Source organism: Penicillium alfredii (assembly GCF_028826965.1).
Source record: "Penicillium alfredii strain IBT 34128 chromosome Unknown utg000011l_segment0_segment0, whole genome shotgun sequence".
Taxonomy (NCBI): Eukaryota; Fungi; Ascomycota; class Eurotiomycetes; order Eurotiales; family Aspergillaceae; genus Penicillium; species Penicillium alfredii.
This window is the reverse complement of record NW_026622708.1, coordinates 2,890,551-2,902,656: the sequence shown is the minus strand read 5'-3', so window position 1 is coordinate 2,902,656 and position 12,106 is coordinate 2,890,551. Positions and strand designations below refer to the sequence as shown.

General features: G+C 51.8%; 5 protein-coding genes across 5 annotated transcripts; 4 read left to right on the top strand and 1 right to left on the bottom strand.

The window, feature by feature from the left end:
* Positions 1–386: 386 nt before the first annotated feature.
* Positions 387–1,798, top strand: NUU61_009498 (NAD(P)/FAD-dependent oxidoreductase; the record flags this gene model as incomplete). The annotated part of the gene is made up of 4 exons (XM_056660023.1): positions 387–522; positions 559–844; positions 881–1,489; positions 1,558–1,798. The coding sequence occupies 4 exons, from the start codon at positions 387–389 to the stop codon at positions 1,796–1,798; spliced, it is 1,272 nt and encodes a 423-aa protein (XP_056508316.1).
* Positions 1,799–2,019: 221 nt separating this feature from the next.
* NUU61_009497 (Zn(II)2Cys6 transcription factor) lies at positions 2,020–4,487 on the bottom strand (the record flags this gene model as incomplete). The annotated part of the gene is made up of 6 exons (XM_056660022.1): positions 2,020–2,463; positions 2,515–3,748; positions 3,800–3,949; positions 4,021–4,094; positions 4,152–4,314; positions 4,411–4,487. The coding sequence occupies 6 exons, from the start codon at positions 4,485–4,487 to the stop codon at positions 2,020–2,022; spliced, it is 2,142 nt and encodes a 713-aa protein (XP_056508315.1).
* A 1,130-nt stretch (positions 4,488–5,617) lies between these two features.
* On the top strand, positions 5,618–6,398 carry NUU61_009496 (cupin domain-containing protein; the record flags this gene model as incomplete). The annotated part of the gene is made up of 4 exons (XM_056660021.1): positions 5,618–5,782; positions 5,870–5,927; positions 5,992–6,161; positions 6,234–6,398. 4 exons carry the CDS (start codon positions 5,618–5,620, stop codon positions 6,396–6,398), a joined length of 558 nt encoding a protein of 185 aa, XP_056508314.1.
* Positions 6,399–7,096: 698 nt separating this feature from the next.
* On the top strand, positions 7,097–8,465 carry NUU61_009495 (aromatic ring-hydroxylating oxygenase subunit alpha; the record flags this gene model as incomplete). The annotated part of the gene is made up of 2 exons (XM_056660020.1): positions 7,097–7,923; positions 7,976–8,465. The coding sequence occupies 2 exons, from the start codon at positions 7,097–7,099 to the stop codon at positions 8,463–8,465; spliced, it is 1,317 nt and encodes a 438-aa protein (XP_056508313.1).
* A 778-nt stretch (positions 8,466–9,243) lies between these two features.
* NUU61_009494 (putative C6 transcription factor) lies at positions 9,244–11,626 on the top strand (the record flags this gene model as incomplete). Its single annotated transcript, XM_056660019.1, has 6 exons — positions 9,244–9,305; positions 9,360–9,471; positions 9,531–9,586; positions 9,644–10,089; positions 10,145–11,058; positions 11,111–11,626. 6 exons carry the CDS (start codon positions 9,244–9,246, stop codon positions 11,624–11,626), a joined length of 2,106 nt encoding a protein of 701 aa, XP_056508312.1.
* Between the last annotated feature and the right edge of the window lie 480 nt (positions 11,627–12,106).

Here is a 12,106-nt window from a genome sequence, read left to right as displayed (position 1 = left end):
GTACTTCGATCTCATCTTCGGCCCCGCATTTTAGGGAGATTGATGATTCTAGAAGAGTACCAAATCATGCGACATGAGGGCACAGTAATCTGTGAGGTCGAAGGCGCTGTCGATCGGAGACGGGCCGTGACACGATCCGTGGACTGGCAGGAGCTTCAGGCCATCAACGGGAGCCTCCTATCGAGTGACCCACCAACTATGCCAGAACCTCGCGTCGCACTAGATATGTTAACATAATCTCCTCATGAGAAGCGGTACGCGGACCGTGAAAACGGGGTGCAATCCGGCCAGAGAATGTATAAAGGGATTCATTTACCCTCCCGGTCGCTGTGGTTTCCCAAGCTTTTACCTTGAGCTTGTCTCAAACTACACTCTCTCCATCTGCTATGGACAAGAACGAACGTATCGTCATTGTCGGGGCAGGTGCCTTTGGCCTCTCCACGGCACTGACGCTGGTGCAGCAAGGCTACAACTCCGTGACGGTGCTGGACCGATCTATGCCCCCTGTGCCCGACGGGTCGAGCAACGACATCTCACGCATCATCCAATTCGACTAAGGTGACCCCGTGTATGCGCGCATTGCCAAAGAGGCGTACGATCTGTGGAAGACCCCTGAGTATCAAGATGCATTCCATTCCACTCCGTGTCAATGGGTGTGCCAGGACAGCACTCCCGAACAGCCAGTACAACCACGGGCCGTCGAGTACATTGCCAAAACCAAGCGCATTTTGACCGATATGGGCCAAGACATGGTTGCAGTCCGAAGCACCAGAGAAGCTAAGCAGCACTTCCCCAGGCTGATGGGAAAGATGGCCGATCGTGGTTTTGGGGGCTTCTACAACACGTAGGCCGGATGGGCTGACGCGGGCCTTGCGGTCAGTCAGCTCATGTCACGATGTGCCTCAGTGGGGTTGTCCCTTGTTACAGGACCAAGCGGCCAGGTCGAGGAATTCGAAAAGGCGATCGATGGGACTATCACAGCTGTCTGTACCAAGAGCGGCAACAAGATCCAGGGCGACCGGTTCATCGTTGCGACGGGTGCTTGGACTGCGAGTCTTGTCCCAGCGAGGAACTCGATGCTCGCAGCGGCACAGGTTGTGGGATATCTACAACTCACGCCCGAGGAGGTAGCCCAGCTCAAAGACCTCCCCATTTACTTCAACTTCTCGACGGGCTTCTTTTGCTTCCCGGCACATGAAAGCACCGGCTATTTGAAGGTGGCCATTCATGGATTCGGCTACACATCTACCTCGCCGTCGTCTGTGTTTGCCCCTCCCAGTTCGGCCGTAGCCACTCGCGCCAACTTTGTCCCGGCGGATGGAGTGCAGAGACTTGTGGCAGGGCTGAAGGACTTTCTGCCACACTTTGCACCAAGGGGCTTTGAGCGCGTTGGATTGTGCTGGTACAACGACACGCCGACCGGCGACTTCATAATGGACTATCAACCCGAGCCTAAGAACCTGTTCATCGCGACCGGCGGCAGTGGACAGTGAGTAAAGCCAACCGGCGAATATTGATGAACCGAAATATTATGACTAACTATGCGGCTTCTTCCAGTGGATTCAAATTCTTGCCCGTCATTGGCAACTATATTGTTGGAAGTCGCCAACGCAGTCTCCCCCAGGATCTTCTGGACAAGTGGACGTTCCCCGTCCAGTTCCGCGAGCGCTTCCAGGGCGACGCTTTCATGGGAGACGGGAGCCGTGGAGGACCAGAGCGAAGAGAGTTGAGAACCTCGGAGCGAGACGCATTCAACGCTGCTCTGACTGCCTCGTCTTGGCAACCGAGTAAGATATAAGGGAGACAGGAGCTCATCTGCTATCGCAGACACATCTTTCCTCTCATGATAGGACGAGGTTAACAAATTTTATATATCATTACTAGGGAGTGGTCCCTGATACTACTCTCGATGAGTTTTGAGTACGAACGGACAATGGCCTGCCTGCCGAATCTCACAAGGTATCCGGTACACCAAACCCCACCCATTGCATCAAAGCCTTCATCTTATCGACATCGGCTTTATAAATGCTCCGCCATGTAATCTTCCAACATCAGCCAGTCTGGAATATCGGGCATCGCTGCTCCAAGCGCATCACAACCATTGCCGTTCGAAAATGGCCACACTGATATCGAATCATGAGAGATCGGCTCTTGCACACTCCCATGAAGAGGCGAGATGTCATGAGGGATTGGTCCCTGCGAGATCGGGGCAAGCGAGTGATCCGAGAATCGCGGACTACCTGTTCCTATCTCTTGGTCGTGATTAGGGATCAAATCCCCAAGCTGGGAAGTCGACGAGCCCATGTCGAGAATATCCCACGTGAGAGCCTCATCCTCGGCAGACATCCTCGGGATATTCGATGAAGTGGGCATACTCGAAAGAGCACCAGAGTATCCGTCCTGGTTGTAGTACAGAGACCCATAATTCTGATGCCGGGAAGCAAGCTCGTTCAGTTTATTGACCTAATTCCAGGTCGTTAGCGTTAGCATTCAATCTGAGACCTGCCGACATACCAGACCCCTCATGTTCTCCCAATGCACGGATAATTCGGTGATGAAGTCTACCAGAGTCTGGAACTCTCTGTTCACCAACAGAGCAATCTGCGGGTTTTTGCTTCCCGTATGCTCCAGTTGAATTGTGGCCGCGATTGCGGCAAGATACCCTAGGAAAGGATCATACAGTCCAAAGTCAACCTCGGACATTTCTCGAATGAAGCGCGCAATCCATCTCGAGTGCAGCAAAGAGTTCTCAAACGACTTTTGAAGAAAGGTCGCCGACAGATTCCCATTCATCTGGCGAAGCTTGATCATGATAACAAAGGGATGATGCAGAAGACACTGGATAGAATGGAAGAGGAACTGGACACACATCCAAGTGGAGAGGTATGCGCGAGACTCGGGTTCTTCACGAGCGCGTCGTTTGAAGTCGACGTTGATATAACGATGTGTGTCCGCAAACCGAGTCTCAAACTGCAACCACTCGGACTCTAGAATCGCCAGCGCCGACCCGGTTTGCCACGGCGGTAAATCATTCTCATCAAATGGCTCGAACACGTACTCGGTGGCTTTGCCCCACAGCGAATACAGTCGCAGGAGACAGGCCAGGATGCCATGGTCGACATTCTGCCCTTTCTTTTCTGGCCCATCGCGCAGCGTTCCGTGGAACAATGGATCATTCTCTTGATGTGGCCCTTCGGTGCCTGCAGAGGGGAATGAGAGCGTGAAGTGTTTATCCGCCAGACAGAGCGAGTAATTGCGAGAGGCATTGTAGGTGCGGTCAAGCATGAAAAAGGCCCACGCTATACGCCTCCGCTTTTCTATTTCAGAGCTGGGCACCGATGATGCATACTTATCTTTGTTCAGACCCGCGGACTGGAGAGTTCGAATGCCCAGGGCAACAGATGCATATGCGCGATGCGCTTGGCCGTCGGCAAAATTCACCTGGGCCATCAAAAAAGCCCCCTGGAGAAATGAAAGCCCGACTCGACAGTCTTTATATTGCCCGGATAGAACGGCCCATGCTTTTTGCGCACAATACTTGGTGGCACGGGCATTGTCTCCAAAGGCTTCATGCGAGCGGTGGGGAACACGCGACGTGAGTGCTACCAGCGGAAATGCAATTTCTGGTGGCAATGAGCCCGCATGATTCAGTAACCAGTCTCTGGGAAAGACACAATATGGCTGGTCATGGAAGTAAGTGAGGTAAATCTCCACTTGGGATTGAAGAAAATCCGCAGGAAACGAAGACCTAGAAAAAGATCGTCAGTCACTGGGGTAGATTGGATGTTTCAAGACATACCAGAGCGAGTCCTCCTCATGATGTCCTTGGACACCAAATGTGCCGCGACTCTCCTGAGTGCTACAAGAGTGACGGTGTTCGGAGTTTCTGCGTGGCTGTATAGTCCTACTTGGGACATCGGCCAGCGGATTGACCTTAGGCAAACTTTCCCTAATATGGGACATTCCTGTCAGGAACTACCGTTGTTTATTGGCCATGAAAAGTACTGTGATGAAGCTTACTGGAGAATGCAGGCCATTTTCTCCAGCCGATCTTCAATTCGTTGGAATCGCTGTGAGTTCGAAATCTCCGGGGTCTTGCAAGATCATACGTCACATTCCGAGGCATTTAAGAAGATCAGCGCAGTGCATACCTCATCCATCTCACCCTGGACACGATCTTGGCTCAAACTTGAAGACATTCGGGTGTGTCTGATCCGGGCCGAAGCCGCCTGCGGCCCGTACACGCAGCGCTGGCCTAACCTCTGGCATAGCGAACATGCTGGCTTCTCGCCTGGGCATCGTGCCTTCTTCCGTCTGCAATATGGGATCAGCATGCAAGTCATTTATACTTCAAGGATCCCCCTCCTCTGATTCGAAAATCCTGTGATAGCTCTCATATCTCTCACTTACCGACAGGGACCGCAAGCTTGACGAGTGCGTTTCAGAGCAACTTTATGAATGGCATAGTTGTCATTTGAAGGACTCATAGTGCATGAATCCCTTCCCCAATCTGACAGAGGCAAGGCATCGAACTACGAACAGCGATGGACAGCCGTTGAGACTGGCGTTAGTCAACGCGTGCGGGGCATGCGGTGACCCCAAGTTTTCTCTCGGCATCTCTAGATGGTTCCAGCATTGGCAGCATTCTCCACCCATTCAATGGGATCTACAGGGACCGCCACCTATGCTCGGCAAGAAAAACGCACATCTTCATATAAAAAGGGGAATTCCGTATTCTACTCTCACTGCCTTGGGAGTTGATCAGTGGCGACTTCGCCCCAGCATGTCTCTTATCTTGCCCGGCAGTTGGAGACTGCCCCACTGACCTGCGCGGGATCACAATTCCTGATCGGGATATCTCATCGATTTCGTCCCGCGTGTTGCCCTCTGGCACCGCTCGGGGCGTCGGCTGGTCGCCCGCCGGTTCGAAGTACACGCCAAACTCTAGATATGAAGCATACTGAGAGATGCGTGCCTATCGGCTGTCGATACCTCCACGACAACATTTAAGATCGGCCTGGGAAGGGACCCTGGGCTATGAACGAGCTTAACGCAGAGTGATATACATTCGGATCTCCATGGGTGCAAAGCGATATCATTATCGGGACATCACCAAGTCGTGGATTGGTATGATTGGCACAGCTCTTCCTTGAAAGAGACCAGGTATAAGACGCGGAACAAAAATAGAAACGAAACCCCATGAGTCATGGACGTCTGCCGATATGTCTTGCATGGCCCAATAACCCGCGATCCCATGGCTCGCCACTCGCAATCAATACCCCCGAGTCACATGGAAGTATTATCTGACACTATTGGGTTTGAATGGACAGCCATGGCTCTTTTATCAATTGACTTCTGAGTTCGATCCTTCTTGTCTGACAGGCGATCGGGTGCAACCCGCTCATGTGATCGGAAACCATATAGATGTAGCTATCTACAGTTCATTTACTTGCGGAGGAATCATCTCACATCGGACAACACGTCATACGAGTTTTACACCCTGATCGAAACACGGGGTCTGTTAATGAGCCTTCCGAGCCGTTAGTCTCGTCTGGTAGCTGCCCAGCTCTTCCATTTGAGAAAGCTTCGATTGTCTGTCTTTGCCTAAACGTAAATCATGCTGCGAGACCGGATCGCTCCGCCCGAGACATACTACCTGACCAAGGGTGACTTGGTTCCCAATAATTCCGTGCCAGCTCTGGTGTATCGTAATGTTCTCCCACGCCCCATAACCCAAGACTCGGCACAGACACTTTGCGAGGGAAATCACTGGGAGAAGAGGGTGAGCTCAATACCCGAGTTCCAATTCCGTCCTCGTTTATCTATCACAATACTCGAAAATCATACAGGCTTGCTAATACCATCGCAGGGAGAATGGGGGCCTCTTTGGGAAGCGCATTTTCACCCCAACACCCATGAATGTTACGGTGTGCTACTTTCATTTCCCTGGTGGGAGTCAAGGACAATAGAAGACACTAATATCCAGGCTAGCGATCATCCGAGGCCAGTCAACTTTAGTTCTTGGCCGTGAACATGCAGCAACAACGGGAGGCGTCGAGGTGGATGTCAGCGCCGGTGATGTGGTCGTTGTCCCGGCCGGCGTGTCCCATCGGTCCATCAGCGCAGACAACGAATATCGATACATCGGTGTATATCCTGAAGTAAGTAGCTTAGAATCTTTAGGGACAGCTGCGGAGTAACCAAGATATCGCTGATCACATGGTTCCTGACAGGCCGCGCCGAAGTGGCGAAATAACTTTTGTAAAGGCAAGGAAGATATGCATCTTTTGGTGGAAGAAATCACGAGCGTTGCAGTTCCTGAGGATGATCCTGTTTACGGCAAAGATGGTCCTCTGGTGACTTTGTGGCAGCAGGCATCGAGGTCGAATAAGCTCTGAATTGATAATATCCACGGATATCTTAGTTTTCACTAGGTTTCCAATTGGCTTTCGAAGAATACAAAAAAGAACGCTACTCAGGAAAACCGAGTGGGCATAGTAGAGCTGGTTTATAAATGCAAAGTTGTCAGTCCTATATCCATTATCAGACAAACACATGTCCTTCATCAACGGAGATGCAGAAAACCCACCCAGTAGATACTCGATGCTAGCCATGCAGAGCTGGGTCCCTCACCTACAAAGTACAATACACGCCACATAAACCGCTGTAGGACCCGTTAAAGTGAAGCAGGTCTTACTGTGTTGAGCAAAGGGGGTGTTCATCCGAATCGCTGGGTTCTGCACGGCAACTCGAAGAATCAGGCACGGCGGCAAAACCGTGCACTCCGAGTGGCGCTTTAACAAGGCCGGTATTTCGAACCGTTTACCGTGCTGACCCCTCCTGGAGATACGTCCGGTCGGGTGTGAAAACCGTCGGCAGATAGCAGATATGCGGGGCGATCCTCCGTGCCGGTCACTGGACCGGCCGTAGCCCTGATCCGGGGTATCAATCACCGTGGAACCGACACGGTTGATAGCAAGGTAGTTGAGTATACAGGGGATGCCATGGGTATATTAATCGGCTTGATTGCTGGCCTGGAGTAGCAATCCAACAGCAATCCAAGGAAATCAAACTTTTTTGCTTAACTTCGGTCGCAATGACTTCATCTTTCTTGAAAAGCTACCTGGGCCTCGGCTCTGGCGCCTCCCCAAAGAACGAAAACGCGACCACGCGAGCACTGCCAGCGTCATGGTACACCTCTCAGGAGATGTTCGAACTGGAGCGACGAGCCATTTTCTCCAAGAAGTGGCTTCTGACGACCCACAAATTGCGTCTCCCCAACACCGGTGACTGGCTTCGGTATGATGTCGCCGGGTATGCCTTCATCCTGGTGCGAGATCGCGAAGGAAACATCAATGCCTTCCACAATGTCTGTCGACACCGAGCGTTCCCTGTGGTGACTGAGGGCGAAGGGACCTCCAGGATCTTTTCCTGCAAGTACCACGGTTGGTCGTACGGTCTCAATGGCAAATTGGCCAAGGCGCCCGGATACCAGGACCTGGAGGGCTTCGATAAGAGCAAGAATGGCCTCCTGCCAATCCATGTACATATCGATCACAACGGATTCATCTGGGTCAACCTGGATGCAGGCGAGCAACCCGAAATTGCGTGGGAGGATGATTTCAAGGACATCGACTTGCAGTCCCGATTCCAGGACTTCAATTTTGAGGAATACAATTTCGACCACACTTGGGAGATGGAGGGCGACTTCAACTGGAAGATCCTGGCCGACAACTACAACGAGTGCTACCACTGCCTGACGGCACACCCGGATATTCCGTCGTTGGCAGATCTGAGTGCCTACGCAGTCGACACCAAGGATGGCAGCATTGTGCACTATGCCAACGCCACGCCCGAGCAGATTTCGCGCGGGCTGAAGATTGCCAGCACATACTACTTCCCGAACGCCTCGATGACCGTCTCGTATGTCCTGTCCATTCCCCTTCTACTTGATGTCATGCTAACCCCAGACTAGGCCACACTTCTTTTTCATGCAGCGATTTATTCCGACCTCGCCGGGCAAATGCTCCATGCAGTACGAGGTGTACCGGAACAAAAGCTCGAGCGATGAAGACTTTGAGTTGATCAACGCCATGTACAAGCGGATCATGTCCGAGGACAAGTATCTGTGCATCCACACACAGAAGAACCTGAACACGGGGGTCTTCGTCAACGGAGAACTGCACCCGCGCATGGAGAAGGGTCCCCTGTATTTCCAGACCGTGGTGCGGGATATTGTGTTGCAGCACCACAAGCGAGAAGAGCAGGCAGGACATGAGATTTGGCCCGCTCGGCAACACTTGCCAGTGAATGCGTCCACGAGTCAGCAGGACATTGATTTCTGCTCGAAGCTGGCGAGTCAGAGCCAGGCCAATAAAGACTGTGGTTCGGCTGTGGCGCGCGAGAGCAGTGGATGCTGTGGGGGAATGGCATGCCAGACCGGCAATGAAGCCCTGGTTTATTAAGATGTTTCTTTAATATGTTACGCCCCCTAATGACATAGCGTGTTTGTGTTTTATGCAATGAGAATGACGGTCTTTAACCTTGGACTCTCCGAGAGGTAGAGTCTCATGACCTTTTTGTTTATCAAAGATTGAATTAGATTTCAAGTGGCGTCCGATTCTCATGACCCTTCCAAGGTTATAGTCGACTTCGATCGGCTTATCGGAAAAGAATTCATTGGAAGACGCGTGTTATCGTCCGGGAACTCATCTTTGGGGTGAAACTATATTCTTGTAGGGATTCAACTATCAGACCTCTTCTATTGAACCGTGTTATCTATCTATCTTGAGGTCACAAAGGGGTATTCAGAGGTGAAGCCGAGCAAGACAAAGAGAGTAGATCCACGATCGATATAAGCGCCCCTCTGTTATCTCTTCAAGGTCAACCCTCGCTATCGAGGACTTTTTAACTATTTCTGGCAAAGACGCGATGGGGCATGTGGAGTCTAAACACCGCAACCGTGTCACCCGCTTGTTTATGTCGGACGCAGAGCTGCAGCGATCACTTGCACTCCCCCCGTGGCCAGAATTCTGTACGGCCAATTGTCATGCCTTGACAAGTTTTGCCCTGCGCTAAGTGCTCTCCCCCACTTGGTTTCCCGCATTCTCTGCCCGAGGGATTAATGATGCTTCGGGCGCTTTGTCACCACCCCGCAGCTAAATCATTAGAACTACCCCGTCTTGATCCCCAGCGTGGACCTGATTCCTTTCACCATTCTGCAATTCCCCACTTGCTTCGACGATGATGTCGCGTGAAATCCATCGTGGAAGATTACGTTCCCATGAGGCCTGTCTGAATTGCAGGTAAGAGTCCCTCATCCTGAGATGGTCCGGGTGCTGGGTTGATGTGCTATGCAGGCGGAAGAAGACCCGTTGCCCGGCCGAGAAACCGGCCTGTTCCAGCTGCGTACGGCTGAACCAGCCGTGTCTCTATACGTCAGTCCCCAGGGGATCTCGGGGTGGCCAATCGGTAGGTGTATGTCCATCACAGCGTTCAATGATGCGGAGTGTGTTTGACCATTTCGCTAGAGTGACCGACTGGCCTACCTGGAAGAGAAGGTAAATCTCATCTTAAATGGTTCTAGGTAGAAACGATCTCACAATCTGCTCCATTGGCATATTCTTCTAACGGATTCCTTTAGACCGGCCCAACCGGCCCGTCAGGAACAGGGACACGATGCGATCAATGATCTGTCGGAAACCTCCTACTCGACTAACACCCGGCTGTCCTCTGGCGAGCCGAACTGTTCTCTCAACGATCCTTTTCTCTTTGGCTTGGGGTTCGAAGACTCAGGTCTACAAGCTTCCTCGCCGGCAATCGCCAGAGGGATAGACCTCTACTTTGAAAATTGCCACCGACAGCCAATCTGGTGTTTTGACCGAGACGAGCTCAGAGACCAGAGCTGCTTGTCCGAAGAACTTGTCTGTAGCATCCTCGCGCTGACCTCACGATTTTCCCGAGAGCAAGACCAGTTCCAGCATTATGGCGACAGCGCTCGAAGCTTGATCATGCTTCGTATGGCTAATGGGACTGTAGAGCTGGAAACCATCGAAAGCCTTTGTTTACTATCATATTCCTCCTTTATAGGTAGGTACCGAGTGGCTCCTCATTTCTCACTTCGCGCGACTCACCTCAAATGCAGATGGGAATATACGACTCGGTCGCTTTCACCTCGGACTTGCCTTTCAACTTTGTCGCTCAGCAAAGTTGGACCTGGAGTCCACCTATGTCTTTGACTGTTCCACCACCGAGCGGAAGAAGCGCCTCTTTTGGAGTCTTCAGTCTCTAGAGCAGTCTTACGGTCAACAGGATGGCTTTCTCAGCGTACCATCCGAGATTCTCCGTTCATTTTATGTCTCCGCTGGTGGAGAGCAGGTTTCCGAGAAGGACCTCGAGTCTAAACCCCCACCGTTACCCAGAGATGACATCGGTTGTGCCAGACCATCGGACATCAGTATTTGGAGTTTGGCCGCCCACTTTGGATGGGTCTGGAGTCGCGTGCGAACATACGTCTCGGAGTGTGCCCGAAACAGACTAAAAGCGCCCTGGAGAAATGACTCCATGTACGCGATGATACTGTCAGACCTCACAGAAATCGAAAACAAGATGTCACAATGTCACCGCTATGACTCGGTCAAGTTTTATGAGCGCAAAGGTGACGAGCTTCGTGTTAATCGGGACTACTGGGTTCCTTGGTTAAAGCTGCAGTTCACTTACCATTCTATCCTGACCGTGCTAAATCACCCCTTTCTCTACATTGTGGCCTCGCAATACAACCACAACTTGGCCATCCCAAATGCCTTTTGGCGACGGTCCTCTGAATTGGTTTTGCTACACGGGACTTGGATTGTTCGCATGATAGACATGGTATCGGACAAGAAGATGCGGCTCGTTGACCCGTTCTTTGGACATGCTGCCGCCATCGCAGCGACGGTGCATCTCTATTATTGCTGCGCCGCAGACCCCCGACTGAAATATAAATCCAAAACAGACTTTGCCAAATGTAGGAGGTTTTTGAAAAGATTTGTCTCCTTTTCGCCTCTTTGTCAAGCCTTAGTATGTCGATCCAGACTGCCCAAAGTTTTCCCGACTGACATGACATACCCAGGACCATACCTTGAACAAGATGACGCGAATCGCGTCTGGCTCCGAAAGTGTGGACTATGATTGGGAGCCGTCCAAGATCCATCTGAGTATACCGTTGATGTGGGATGTGCTTCAGGTCAACTGCATACCAGAACACCACGAAACATCCTCTGGCGGTCTCCTTCATCCTTCACTAACCCCTGCAGTTGCTCGCGAGGAATCCGAGGGCCCCGCCTCCACACTTGAAATCATCGTGGCCATGTCGCCCGAAGTGACCGTCAACACAGCCGATGGAGGACAGACGGCGCATATGCCACCTCATCTGACACATATTCGCTCGGCACCCGCTTCGCCAGGTAGCATGGCGCTCGGCGACAAACTGGTTGCACCTGCCGACAGCCTCATGACGAATACACCGTGGCTCTGGACAGATCCCTCGCAGTTTGTTGATATGGACAATATAGGATATCAGGATTCGGATTCCGCGCTCGGCAACATCGAGGGATTTTCCACGTGGTGGGATTTCGGAAACTTATAGGAACAATCACGTTCATTCTCACTACTTTCTTGCTACCCCTTCTCGATCGCGGTTGCTTGTGTGGTTCTCCTCTCCTTTTACTGGCCTCTTGGCACTGTGGCCCCTTAACCATAAGAAGAACCAAAACCTCAGATGCCACTCGATCCATGACCGCCGATCGCGATCATGCTATGCCGCCGCGACTCGTCCCAAGCCTTTCCCGCAGCGCCGTGAATTCCCTACTCGCATAATCAAAGACTCGAGTCCCGGATGATCCAATCGGATACTTCTTTATTGGCCCCTGGCACCATACTTCCTGGCGCAGATTGAAATCACTCGATGCTATCCCGGTTTCCACGTCCTTGGAATAGTTGCCGACTGACCACGCACATTGTCTCCGGTGAGATATCAATTTCAGCAGATCACCCGACCACAACATGAGTAAGTCGCCGATGTTGCACAACACCTACCACCCAAGCCTCAATCAGGGCAATATCGGAC